The sequence below is a fragment of the Arvicola amphibius genome, chromosome 2, assembly GCF_903992535.2.
Source record: "Arvicola amphibius chromosome 2, mArvAmp1.2, whole genome shotgun sequence".
Classification (NCBI taxonomy): Eukaryota; Metazoa; Chordata; class Mammalia; order Rodentia; family Cricetidae; genus Arvicola; species Arvicola amphibius.
Window position 1 is genome coordinate 131,484,060 of NC_052048.2, and position 13,714 is coordinate 131,497,773.

Sequence of the window (13,714 nt, forward strand, 5' to 3'; positions counted from 1 at the left end):
CATTTAGAAATCGCTAGGAGGGGGACCTTGTCTATCTCGTTCAGCACCAATTCCCAGCAAAGGTGGCATGGTGGCGATGGCGGTGAGAGGTGTTAAGTAAACGTGACAGTTCTGTAAGGGACACCAGCCTTAGACTGGTCTTCCAGCGTCCTCTCCAGGTGCAGCATGACTCTCCCAGGCCGTCGTTCTTAAGGACCCTGTACAAAATCCTGGTAGGGCTTCTTGGCGGCTCCCGGAGAAGCGGGCACAAACACCGGTTTTACTGCCAAGCTTTCCTTACATAGATTCCCAAGCGAAGGCAACTGTTGGTCTTCCCACTGCCGGCGCTCTGGGCTTCTGGAGGCGGCGCATTCGGCAGCCAGACACACAGCGAGGCTGTCATCCATCCTCTCCGACGTTCCTTTCACTTCCAGGCTTACCGGCTTCCCACCCGGTGGCGGGTCGGGCACGTGCCAATACCCGCGCCCCCTCCTGGGCAGTCGGGGATGCTCTCCTCTGCGCGCTGCGGGCTGCCCAGGAAGGGAAATCCCAGAGGAAGTCATTGTTGTCATGTTCCCTGTTGTCGTCATCGGCCGAGGCGTGCCTACGAGCCGGTTCCCCATTCTGGAGCTCACCCTGGCCACTGGGGGCGAGGCTAACACACTTGGTCTCTGGAATGCAGTATGGCTCTCCAGCACCCCCAGCACGAGAGCAATTGGAATCAGGCGAACCCCAGGGCAAGCAGCGAGTTTAGAAAACCGACGGCGCTGGGCAAGAAGAGCCTGAGGCGCTGGCTTAGTTGAGCAGGGACGTGATTTCCACCTTGGCTCTGACGTGGGCCAGCAAGGTGACCTTGGCCCTTGGCTTCTCCTCTGTTTGTCCTCCTGAGATTCAGCCCAAGAGCTGAGGCCCTCAAGACAGTAGGGGAGAGCGGGAGGAAAGAGCCCTCTTTGGTTTAGGCGCGGGTGCAGAGGGAAAGCCGACAGTGGCCTTAGGCGCGCGTGGGCGGAACCTCGCACCAATGGCCTGCAGACCCCGGGTTTTCTGCTCTACTTCTCTGCTCACTGCCATCCGTTTGCACAAGCCGCCCGGCAAACCTGGCGCGAGCCTAGCCGCACTCTTCCCCCGCCGGAACAGCCAGCCCGCTGCCCGGTTTGCCTAATCCGTTTTAAGCCTCACCTCCTCCGCGAAGCTCTCCCGGCTTAACCCCATCACTTCCAAACACTGGCGAGCTCACCGTTTTTTTCACTTTTTAATTTTTCTTTGGTTTGGTTTGCCTTTTGGAAATGCACACACGATCTCATTATGAGAACCATGTTGAGGGCAGGTGTCAGTTCCCAGGACCTTGAGTTCAGAAGGCTCGGTGTGTTCCAAAAGATGCGGTTGGTGGGTTTATTGCCTGGGCTCACTACCCGCCACCTCCAGCTCTCTTTCCACGACTGCCCTCTTCTCCTCCTACGGACCCTCGTCTTCACAGACTTACAGCTGAGAACGTACAACCCAATTCCCCTCCCCTTTTCATTCCACAGTGGTGGCAGGTGCAAGGAGTATGGAGCATTGAACATTTGAAGTTTCGACTCCAGCCTTGGCCGCCGAGGGATGTAAGTCACTCCTTTCTCTGGGCTTTCGTCTTCCCCCAGATGAGCACACCAGACTGTGTTACAGTAAGTAGGCAAGGAAGGAGTCACGTGCTGACAGGCTGAACAAGCAGCCTCCCTCTATAAACAGTGGCTGGTGACCCTGGAGAGGTGACAGTGCACCTCCTGCCGCCCCAACCTCTCTGTGAGAGGAATTCAATTTCTAGTCCTGATCCAGGTGGGGAGAAGGATGAGGCATTTGTTCCAGGTCACATGACGCTTCTAGGACTTAGTTTACTCATCTGGAAAGTGGGGATGATGTATGGATTGAAGGACAGCCGAAAGGGTTTTGTTACCCAAGATCTCTGTATAAAAATAAATGGTAATTAGCGGTACCGCTCTTGGCAGCAGATTTTGCTCATGAATTCCTATTCCAGAGCCTCCACAGTGGGATTTCTGGCTGGAGTCCTTAGAGTTGTTTGGGAATGTGTCACTGCTCACCCCAGATTCTCTCTGTTTCTCTCCAGATCAATTTGGCACCTGTTTCTGCCTCCGCGTGGGGGCCAGAGCCACAAAGTGATTGGGTGGTGGGACGACGCCCCTAAGCCCTCATGCATAGGGCAGTGTCTCTTCCAAAAGTTTGGTGCCAGAGGGGGTCCCTAGGTGAGAAGAGCCGGACTAGGAACTGGTGGGCGGGACTGTGCAGATGGAGCGCTTGCTAGAACCCCAGTGCCAGGGTACCGTGGTGGCTATCCCACCCCACCACACGGTTTGGCGCGCAAAGGAGTGGGGGGAAATGGGGCTTTGGATTTAGGGGCGGGTCCCGGAGGCGGGCCTTAAGTGTGGGAGAGAGAAAGAGAGGGACTCCGGAGCCTGGAGGCGGGGTTTGGGGGAGCTCGCCCCACGTGGGGCGGGGCTCCCGCTGCCGCGGGCTCTGCAGTTCGGACTCAGAGCGCCACAGTCGCCGCAGTTCCCTCCACTCTGGTGGCCCCACGGTCCTGCGGGGAGTCCGGGTGGTCCTCGGGCCGCTCGGATTTGGCGCAAGGCCAGTCCCGCCTCTCCTGCTCCGAGCGGCCTAGACGGTCGCGGCAGTAGGGACATGGAGCCTTCTCCCGCCACCGGAGGCTCGGAGACCACCCGCCTCGTGAGTCCCCGAGACCGCGGCAGCGCCGGCGGCGGCCTGCGATTGAAGAGGTAGGACAGACCTGGGCGGCTGGCTGTCAACCCGGGGTTGCCAGACTCGTGCCATCGGTCCATTTCGTTGTTGTCTCCCTCGGCGCTGACCCGGCCCGCCTCCCCAGCGCCCCACGGTCCCCAGGCTTCGCGGCGCCGACCCGCCGGCCGTAGCCCGTCCCCCTCCCCGCCTCGCTTCTGTCCGACACCCATTTTCTGGAGCAAGTCCCCTGCCGCGGCTCCCCAAGCCTCCCGACCCCTGCGCCTCCTCCGCCGCGGCTGGGGCTGCGAGTGGCCGCCGCTCCGTCGGACTGAGCGGGCCAGGCACGGCGATGTCCGCATTGCCCCGTGAGTTTCGCCTCCGGGCATCGGAAACCCGACTTTAGGCCCCGGACCCTTTGCTCAGCACCCCGGGTTAGGGGCGCCCCATCCATCCGCGGCCAATGCTGGGCACGGGCCCCGGGTATCGGCTCGGGCTCAGCGGGCGGCCGCGAGGAAGCGAGGGGGCGGCGAGGAAGGAGCAGGTGCGGGCTGGGCGGCGGGGGGTATTCCCGGCTCCGCACAGACGGGGCCGGGGGCGGCGAGGTGTGAAATGAGGCGCCGAGCGGCCGGGACAGCGGGCCGGGGGCGGCGGGAGAACCTCCCCCGCACCCTGCGGGCCGCCCGCTCCCGCCGCCCGCCGCCGGTTCCGTCTGCCCTGCCATCTCGAGAGGCCACCGCGACAGGCCCTTCCTGGCCACCTCCGTTAGCCATTTTGTCTGGAAGCCGACCGTCCGTTTGTCTCTGGAATTTGACAGGGTCTCTGGCTTTTTCTGTTCTTTCATCTCCCTCAATCTTTCTATTTCCCTCTCTGTCCTCTCCTTTTGTCTCTGTTGTGGTCTTCTGCGTGTTTCCAGTTCTTTCCTTGGGAGGGGGGCCTTAAACCTGAGTGGGTGGGAGAATGGGGGAGCTGAACGGAAGGAAGGATTCTTCCTGCAGAGGACTGCAGTGGTGGGCAGCTGTGGGGCTCCAGCTGTGGCCCTGGCATTGCTCCCCGTATCCTTTTGACTTTGCATCAGCCTCGCTTACTTGCCCAAGGAATACCCCAGGCCTCACTGTTTCCCCCCATGCTATATCGTTTTGTTGTTGTTGGGGGTTTCAGAGAAGGTCAGGGAAGGAAACTGCCTCCGGCCCTGGACAAAAAACGTCTCCTCACCTCCACACCCCAGCAGAGAGGCCCCCTTTAGGGCCCACTTGATGCCAAACAAAAGGAGGCAGCCTGTTGATGGGTGGCTACGTTGATGGCTGGTTGTGTTGCATCTTAAAAGCCCAAGGAAGGTGTCTTGCTACAGAAACTGCCCAGCATCTGTTTCCTCTTCAGACTGCATCTTCATCTCCTGGACCATTTTCATCCTCATATGACCATTAGTCACCAAATCCGGCAGGATTGTTCAAGGCTCTGTATGTTTACCTGACCCTCCTCTGAGGCTGTGCCTGGCAGAGCCTCTGGCCAGATCCATTCTAGACTCTTCTGTGTCCTCTTTCCCGCACTCCACCATCAAGGTCATTTCAACATGAAGCTATTTGCTCTGTCAACCAGTAGGTCTCCTCTTTCCTTCCTTTGAGCCCCTTCCCTCAGCCCTTCACCTAGGACTGCACTTATATTCCAGGCTGCGTACCTTGTCATATAATCCTGCCTGTCAGGAACATCTCCTAGGGCTGTGACTTCCCCTGTGCCCCGAAGTGATTTGTTCAGACACCACCACCCCAGCCTCTCCCTGGTAGAAGTAGCGTTACACGTTTGTCTCCCACCAGACTGGGGCTCCTTGTGTTGGCTACTGCTTGCATGGACCGAACAGGGATGGGCTCTGCAGCCACTGTCCTCTCCCTGTCTCTCCTGGGAACACGGGAACCATGCACATTCTTTCTCAGTCTGGGAAGGGGCTTTTCATTGAAAAAGTAAGTTACCTTCCCACTCTTGAGTTTTCTCTGTAACCGCTGGCTGCCCCCACCTTGGCCCACCTGAGCAGTGTTTTTCTCAGATGGCTGCTGCTGCCCCATCCCTGTCCCTCCTGGGATCTTAGTTTAGAGCCATCATTCTCCCACAGGGATCCTTGTTACTCCTGAATTTCAGGACTGTCTTCCGTGTTGAGCTCCTTTGTTTTGTTCTTTCCTTGTGTGGGTCTAGGAAGGACAATGGGGACAGTGAGAGCTGGGCTAGAACAGGTTCAGACACAGTCACTTTGAGTCCTACCTGTGGCGTCCCTAGGTAAGGCCCCATCCCTGTTGTCAAGGGATATGCCGGCATGCTGGGCTCCAGGTGACATGGGCTGGACTCTAAATCCATTGCTCCTGTCACTACCACTACCCCTCCCCCGTGACAACCCTGCTCGCTCCCCTCGTATGTGTGCAAGGCTAACCTTCAACTCTTGAGCCTCCTGCCTCAGCTTCTGTGTGCTGGGACTGCAGACATGAGTCATCACACCAGTTTCCACACCCTTTCAGAGGACCTCATTTGCTTGTACCTCCTGTCTGAAAGGAAGGGACAGAGAGGGTTTGGAGACCAAGGCATGGGAGCAAGACTCAGAGAGAGATGCAATGAGCGGGTTTGTGTGTACCAGCTTTCTTCTGTGTTTCTCTGGCGCTGTGACTGTCTGTCCAAATCCTCCCCATTTTTCAATGCTTCCTCATGTGGTTTCTGTGGTCTCCGCACTAGAACTTATTTGAGAGCACCAGAATTCTCCAGCAGCAGCATTTGCCTTCTGCTGTGTGCTCTCGTGTCTAGTCCACATTCGTTCGTTCACCAAGGGTGCTCGTCACCCAGGAAGAGTGGCTGTCTGTTTTGCATTCCTGGGTGCCTCTCATAGTACAGAACTTTGGTCAGTATCCGTCCCAGCTTCACCACCTGCCAGCTGTGTGGCCCCTCTCGCTTCTTCCCCTCCCTGAGCCTTAGTTTACATTCATTGTTGAAACATTAGACTTGCCAGGCAGTGGTGGTGCACGCCTTTAATCCCAGCATTCAGATTTAATCCCAGCCGGTGGATCTCTGTGAGTTTAAGGCCAGCCTGGTCTACAGAGCAAGTTCCAGGACAGGCTCCATAGCTACTTGGAAACACTGGCTCGAAAAACCAAAACCAAACAAACAAACAAAAATATTAGACTTTACTTTCAGATATGGGATTCTATGGCCCTGTCTTTGGAAGGAGGAAGAGCCTGGGTTGAGTGTTCTTGTGAGCCCCCACCTGCCCGTAAAGATTCAGGCATGATTGGGTCTAGCAGAGCGGCAGAGACGGGCCCATTTGCTCAGCCTGTGAGTGACCAGGCCAGTCCTGTGGTCAGGCTCAAGGGTGACCATGTCGCCTGCCTCAGTCTCTTCACAGAACCCTCAGAGCCCCTCCCCGAGGAGCCCAAGCTTGAGGGGATGGCCTTCCACCACTGCCATAAGGACCCCATGCCGCAGTCAGGCCTCTCTCCTGAGAGGCTGCAGGCCCGGAGGCAGCTGTGTGCCGCCTGTGCTGTGTGCTTCCTCTTCATGGCTGGGGAGGTGGTTGGTAAGTTGGGGACACCCCCCAGCCCCATATTCTGTACTTCCTAGGCCACTCTCCACCAAGAAGCCCAGGATTCCTGGTTGGAGAAATGGAAAGACAAGTGCTGGGAGGGACTGGAAGGACAGAGCACGGGGAGGCGTCAAGGTGAACCAGCAGGGGCTTGGGGGCTGGACTGAACTGGCGTTTTAAGAACCCTATTCTCTTTTTATGAAAATCAAATCTATTATTATGGAAAGACTAGAAAAAAATACCACTAATAGATTGAGTGGTGGAGGCACATGACCACGCCTTTAATCCCAGCACTTGGGAGGCAGAGGCAGGCAGATTGCTGTGAGTTCCAGGACAGCCAGGGCTACAGAAAGAAACCCTGCCTTGAAAAACAAAACAAAAATAATAAGAAATACTTGTAATTTTATCACACGAAAAAGCCAGGTCTCTTTTGGTGCCCCCCTTTCTTTTCCATCCCTGTGTGTACATGCTGCATATTTCCTCCTAGAATTGCAGGCTCTGCCTTTCCCCTTTGCAGGTGGGTATTTGGCACACAGCTTGGCTATTATGACCGATGCCGCTCACTTGCTGGCAGACGTAGGCAGCATGATGGGCAGCCTCTTCTCCCTCTGGCTCTCCACTCGGCCAGCCACCCGAACCATGACCTTTGGCTGGCACCGCTCAGGTAACACCGTGCATGACTCGGTGCCCAGCCTCCCGCCAGTCCTGCCCGGGCCTTAGGGCCCTGACCTGACAGCTTGTCTTCCCCTGCAGAGACTCTGGGGGCTTTGGCCTCTGTGGTCTCCCTCTGGATGGTCACTGGCATCCTGCTGTACCTGGCCTTCATCCGCCTGCTGCATAGTGACTACCACATCGAGGGGGGTGCCATGCTGCTGACCGCCAGCATTGCTGTCTGTGCCAACATGCTGTACGTCCCAGTGGGGAGCGGGCGCCGGGGGGTCCAGGGTGAGAGAGAGGGTCTTCTTCCAGGATGGTCACACACACACACACACACATACACACTCACACAGCTTCATTGTCTTCTTTGGGTGTGCCTGAAAAGGAGTGGGAGACACTCAGCCAGGAGATATTTGCTGAGGGCTTACTGGATACTAGCCCTACTTTATCAGTATGATCTCATTTGAGTCTATCAATCCGTGAGCACTGGTTTCCTTCCTAGTAAAAGATACTGCCTGGGGTGGGGCAATAGACTATTTAAATAGACAGGGCCAGGACCTGGATCCACATCTCTGGCCCCAGGTCCAGTATCTTTTGCCCCCGACAGTGTAATTTTTCTGTTAGGTGGTGTTATGTTTCTGGGATGGGAAGCAGGTGGAGGTGGGTACTACGGGGAGACGAAGAACAGGCCTCTGGCTGACCCTCTCTCCTTCTCCTTTAGAATGGCCTTTGTGCTGCACCAGGCTGGGCCCCCCCACAGCCATGGATCTAGGGGCACAGAGTATGCACCGCTGGAGGAGGGGCACGGATACCCTCTGCCCCTGGGAAACACCAGTGTCCGGGCTGCCTTTGTGCATGTGCTGGGGGATCTCCTCCAGAGCCTGGGGGTCCTGGCTGCCTCCGTCCTCATCTACTTCAAGGTACTGCTGTGGAGGGCGCCTCAGCCTCCCTTCCCTGTTGTGTGTCCACCTCCCTCTCCTGGTACCCTCTGCCCTCTTCATTCAGCTTCCAGCTTCCCAGGGTGTCTCCTTCCCCCTCTGTGAGAGTCTCAGGATCCCTTTGGGTTCTGTTTGCCAAGATGAACCTAGAGCCTCCTCTAAGAGACTTCACTTTCTCTGCAGCCTCAGTACAAGGCAGCTGACCCCATCAGCACGTTCCTCTTCTCTATCTGTGCCCTTGGATCCACAGCCCCTACCCTTCGAGACGTTCTGCGCATCCTCATGGAAGGTGAATTCAATACTGACGCTCCCCGGGGCTCCCTCAACTCCCACCTGGGGCTCCCTCAGCTCCCACCCTGGGGCTCCATCAACTGTGGCCTTGGTTGCAGGTGCCCCTCGCAGTGTGGGTTTTGAACCTGTAAGGGACACACTGCTGTCAGTGCCGGGAGTCCGAGCAACGCATGAGCTGCACCTGTGGGCCCTGACGCTGACTTACCACGTTGCCTCTGCACACCTGGCTATTGGTGAGTCAACGCTAACCCAGCCAGTGCCGGCTCAGAACCAGCCCCTCTGTGTCCACCTGTGGCAGTAGCTTGGCATATCGAGGCATTGTTTGTTTGAGACTGAATCTCACTATGTAGCCAGGGTATCCCTGAGATCCTCTGCTTCAGCCTCCCTGAAATACCTTGGCTGTTTTTGTTTTTTTTGGTCTCTTTTGGTCTCTCTGGCATGTATTTGTGTGCACACTCATACACACACATATTCTAGAGACAAGAAGGCCTGGGTACTTGCAATACCATCTCTGAAGCAACATGGGGACCCGGTACCTTTAAAACGTTACCAGTAGCTTCAGGATGTAGTTCGGTGACTGTGGCAGCTCCCCTCAGTAGGGGATCACATTGCTATTTAAAGTGGTAATTATGAAGCCTGTATGGCAACTAGGGAAAATGTTTGTGGTATAATGCTTGAGGAAGAAAGAAGTGGAATATAAATTATATCTACATTATGATTCAACTATTAAAATACATATACAGTGACTCATGAGCTGACAAAGGGTTTTTGAGTCTCTCCCAGATGCAAGAAGCAATCAGAGGCATGCAATTTGGATGCCAAAAATATCATAACTTGTGGGATGTTGGATGGTAACTTGAGAGGGACAGTGGGACAGAATACTTAACATCTGGCTTGCCCTGGAAAGACGGTGGTGTGGCTGCCAAACTATCCAGCTGTGTATTGATGCTCAAAGGCAGGAAGCAATCGGTAACTGGGCACAGTTTAATGTGTCAGCATAGCCCATTGCACTGAGTCTCACGTTTTCTTTACAATTTTTACGCCGTTCATATAATGCAGTGATGCAGAAGGAAGATCAAGAGGCCTATTCAGTCCTCTGGGGCTGTGCTCTGCTGTGCTTGGGCCCCCTTCCCTCCTTATCACAGCCCTTGGCTGTGCCCGGCTCCCCAGGGACTGAGCTGCCTCTTATCGCCTCCCACAGACTCCACGGCTGACCCTGAAGCTGTCCTGGCTGAGGCCTCGTCGCGGCTCTATTCCCGGTTTGGGTTCTCCAGCTGCACCCTGCAGGTGGAGCGGTACCAGCCTGAGATGGCCCAGTGTCTGCGCTGCCAGGACCCCCCCCAAGCCTGAGCCTCAGCCCCCACTGCCAGGCCCAGGCTCAGCCCTGGACTCTTAGCACCTGCCTCCCCACCACAGAAGGGACCATCCTCTCTCCATCTTCCACCTGCCAAACGCCCCAGCCCCTGCCCCCGGTGGTCAAGACCAAAGTGTACATGTGGGGAAGAGGGAGGAGGGGAGGATCAGACTGAATTTCTGTAAGCAGTTTAGGGGTGTGGGGTGTGGGGTATGTGGAAGCCCCACCATTCGTGTTCCACGTGGCCTGGAGAGTCATGCTTGCCCTTTCTGTGCAATTCATGTGTCCTTGCGGCAGGCTGGCTGGTAGCTGGGGACATCTGCCTGTCTGTGTGCTGTTTGTGTGCCTATGCCTGGGGAGGTCATCAGGGGCCCCCTCCCCACGTGATCCTTGCTCTGTCTATGCAGGGGCCCCAATGCCTGCACTTTTGTTTGTGTGCCCTGTGGTTTTGTCTGTTGTGTGTGTGTGTTCTTTGGTGCTGTGGCCTGTGTGTCTTTGTGGCTGTGCTGGTCTCTGTTGAGTCTGCTCTACCTGTGTGTCCATTTAGGGATCTGTCTGTCCATCCCTCTGTTGGTGCTGTGTCCTCAGCTTTCCCCTCGGGAGAGGGAGGACTCCGATACAGCCCCACCAATAAACTCGTGTCTAACTGCATTTCTGTGCTCCGTGACTCCTCAGAAGTGGACTCCGGAATGACCACCCACGGCCCTCCTGGCCTTTCACAGTCGGTCACCTTCTGTCCCCAGTAAATTCAGACGGAGGCTGAAAACTTTCCCAGTTTTCCCAGCCCAGGCTCTTGACTAAGAAGAATCCCTTTGTGGGCAGAGCGGGGCTGCAGGGGGCGATCCTGGACAGCCCCTCTCACTGGAAACCGCCAGCAGGCCAGGCCACACCCCTGTCAGTGGGAAACTGGAACACTGTGGGGAAAGAGGCTGTGGGCTTGGTCCTTGTGCTGTGTCAGCGGGGCTGGGAAAGGCAGCGAGCCCTGCATGCAGGTGTGGGCTGTGTCTAAACACCAGCATCATCGCCACGTTCACTCTTCTGTCTTAAAAACTAGATATTTCAAAGACTCACAAATCATTCTCCTCTCTCTCTCTCTCTCTCTCTCTCTCTCTCTCTCTCTCTCACACACACACACACACACACACACACAGGATTTCTCTGTGTAGCTGTGGCTGTCCCAGAACTCACTCTGTAGACCAGGCTAGTCTTGAACTCAAGAGATCCACCTGCCTCTGCCTCTTGAGTGCTAGAATTAAAAGTGTGCACTACCTATCCCATTTTTTAAACAGTCTCATGCAGCCCAGGCTGGTCTTGAACTCACTGTGTAGCCAAGGGTAACCTTCAACAGAGTACTAGGATTGCAAGCATGGGCTACTTCAGATATTGTGAGGGGCATGTTAGGAATCTAAACCAGGCCTTCATATGTATGAGGCAAGAGCTCTAACATCTGAGCTACAGCACGCACGCGCACGTGTGTACACACACATACACACACACACACAGAGGCTCTCAACTTGTGTAACTAATCTTGAACTCTTAATCCTCTTGCCTTTGCTTCCCAAGTGCTAGGATTATAGTCTTGAGCCACCATATCCTGCTAGCTCTTAAAAAAGCAAACTCTATATACTTTGGTTTTAGACCCATGCTTTGGAGCAGCAGGAGTTAATTGGCCCTTCCTCCCTGGGTTGATAGGGTTTCAGCCCAAAGCCCAGTCCCTGGTCATTTTCATCAGCCCATTCATGTTTCTGTGAGCCTTTCTCCCCTTAGTGGAAATACTTTACCCTAAAGTTATTTTTTACTTATGAAATCAATATATCCTTGTTGGGGCTCAACAAAGGGGAAGTGTTTTCTGTGCTTCCAGGAGTAAGTGCTACTCAACCCCCCTTGTGTGCATACCAGTATCTATATAATAATGTAAATATAACCCCTTTATAGGAGCCATGGTGTCAGCTGCTCTGACGTGTGTCCTGAACACATTTTCCTGCTGCAACACACGGGTTTCATGACATTTTTCAAGATGAGGCTTTTGGACATGTTGACAGTAGACGTCCTCACTGACATCCAGCCGGGAGCCTGGCCCAACTGGGCACTTAGTGGCTGGCTTGGGACCAGAGCTGGGGGTGAAAGGCTGGGGTCCACCCACTCAGGCCCGCTGCAGGGGCTACCCCAGCTGCTCTCCACGCTTTGCTAGCTCCTGACACTTTCTCATTTTCCGTCTCATTGATTGCAGGCCCCAAGTGACAGGGTGGGGGCGGGGACGATGGGGAAGTGGAGAGGAATGGAGAGTAGGGAAGAGGTTGAAATGATCACCCTCTGGACAGCTTTAATCTGCTGCCGCCTGAGATGGGAGAGGGATTCAGAGAGGGAGTCAAATGCTCAGGACGCAGAGACCAGCCGGCCGGCACTCCACAGGCGGGTCTGAAAGGACTCGCTGGAGTCATCTGCCTGTGACCTGGGTGATGCTGGGCAGGAGCACAGCCTCGCCTCCTGTTCCCCACCCCAGACCGGTGAAGCGCTGGCCACAGTCTCTGCTCCAGCCACCTGCTACCCTGGTGCTTGCAGCCCTGGGGCTCTGGGGCCAGGTCTGCTATCATCTGCAAATTCTGGTGACTTCCTTCCTGCATTCTAGCTTTCCCAGCGATGGCATAAGGATTCCCCCACACTTGAGTTTAAGCATGCCTGGTATACATACAAAAAGGTTCATAGCTTTGGGGTAAAAGCCAGTAAGCAGGATTAAAGTGACCTGGCACCTGACGGAGACAGGAGGACTGAAGTCAGTAGCAGTATTTGCGTGCTACAGATAGGGAAATTGAGACTGAGCTGGTTGCACAACTTGGTGGCTTTCAGAGCTAAGATTTAAACTTCATTTTGACTGCCTGGAGCCGGGGACCTATTTCCTCTGCCTCTCTATTCTCCTTCAGTCACCAGCTCTGTCATGGATAGAGACTCCAAGAAGCCGGTTTCCAGAGCATTCTCAGCCCGGTGGTGGTGCATACCTTTAATCCCAGCACCCAGGAGGCAGAAGCAGGCAGATCTCTGAGATCAAGGCCAGCTTAGTCTACAGAATGAGTACCAGGACAGCCAGGGCTGCACAGAGGAATCTTGTCTTAAAAAACAAATAAATGAAACCCCAAAACAACAAAAAAACCCAGGCCATTCATTCTCCACCATCCATTTGCACTCCCTCCCAAGGGAGCCCAGGAAACCCTTATCTGCCGAGTAGCCATTGCCCCTTCCAATTATCCCCAGCCCACTTGCTTATCTAGAAGTCCCTTCCCCCCAGGTACAGGTCTCTGCTGATAAAATACACAGTGGCGGTGAGGCGAGGGAGCTAAAATAGGAGTGATTAGGAGAGGCGAGAGGAGGACCCGTCTGTCTATCAGCATCCTGGCATCCCTAGGCAGCTGAATGACTGGGGAAGAGGAGGGGGGCCTGCCAGCCAGAGAGGGGCCAGAAGAATGGAAGCCTAGCAAGGATGACGGGGACAGGCTGGGGGCTGGGCTTGTCTTGTAAAAGTGTGGCTGAAGTCTTCAAAAGAAAGGCCGGAGACCAAGGGAGGCTGAGGCTGGAGAATCTAAGAGGCTTGTGTTTCACAGTTCGGGCCTGAAACACCAGTGCAGAAAGAGTTCCCGCCCTTCTCATTGAGAAGTCAAAAGCCTGAGTGTACCGAGTATGAGAGCCACAGGCCAAGGCTCAGCAGGGCGGGATGGTCTGTCAGGCTCAAGAGGAAGCACAGGATGGGCTGCTCATAAAGCCTTATCCACTCCCAGCCCCTCTCCCGAGCTTCACTACAGACCAGTAGTCTGAAGTGGGCATGGCGAGCTGTCACCCAGGAGCCAGACAGTCGGGGGAGCAGCGCCCCCGTGTGGCTGGTGCTATGACAGCAGCCGGGCTGCCAGAGTTGAAGGGAATCTCAGGGCGGAGTGGGATGGGAAAACCCAAATGCTGCTGTTCCAGTTCCTGGCAGGTCCTCTTACTCAACTCTTCAGCCTCCCTTCACCCAGTTCGGCAGGCCTTACTGTCTCCGACCTGAGCCTCTTCCAGAGGACCAGCATTGAATTCCCAGCATCCAAATAAAGCATCTCACAACTGCCTGTTACTTCAGTTCCAAGGGATTGTCCAGGGTCACCCACACATGTGACATACATTCAAACACACACACATACATATAATTTTTTAAAAAAATTTGTTTAAGAAATGGCATGGATG

The 13,714-nt window shown here is 55.2% G+C and overlaps 1 protein-coding gene across 6 annotated transcripts; it reads left to right on the forward strand.

Moving 5' to 3' along the window:
- The first annotated feature begins 610 nt into the window (after positions 1–610).
- On the forward strand, positions 611–10,156 carry Slc30a3 (solute carrier family 30 member 3). 6 transcript variants are annotated; one of them, XM_038319130.1, is made up of 10 exons: positions 611–826; positions 1,509–1,580; positions 2,084–2,219; positions 6,078–6,259; positions 6,783–6,929; positions 7,019–7,172; positions 7,644–7,842; positions 8,044–8,149; positions 8,250–8,384; positions 9,353–10,156. In XM_038319130.1, the coding sequence occupies exons 4-10, from the start codon at positions 6,130–6,132 to the stop codon at positions 9,499–9,501; spliced, it is 1,020 nt and encodes a 339-aa protein (XP_038175058.1). In that variant the 5' UTR covers positions 611–826; positions 1,509–1,580; positions 2,084–2,219; positions 6,078–6,129; the 3' UTR covers positions 9,502–10,156. The 6 variants fall into 6 exon arrangements, with proteins under 6 accessions (XP_038175058.1, XP_038175059.1, XP_038175060.1 ...); XM_038319131.1 differs by lacking the exon at positions 2,084–2,219; XM_038319132.1 differs by lacking the exon at positions 2,084–2,219 and having other exon boundaries at positions 611–1,643.
- The last annotated feature ends 3,558 nt before the right edge of the window (positions 10,157–13,714 follow it).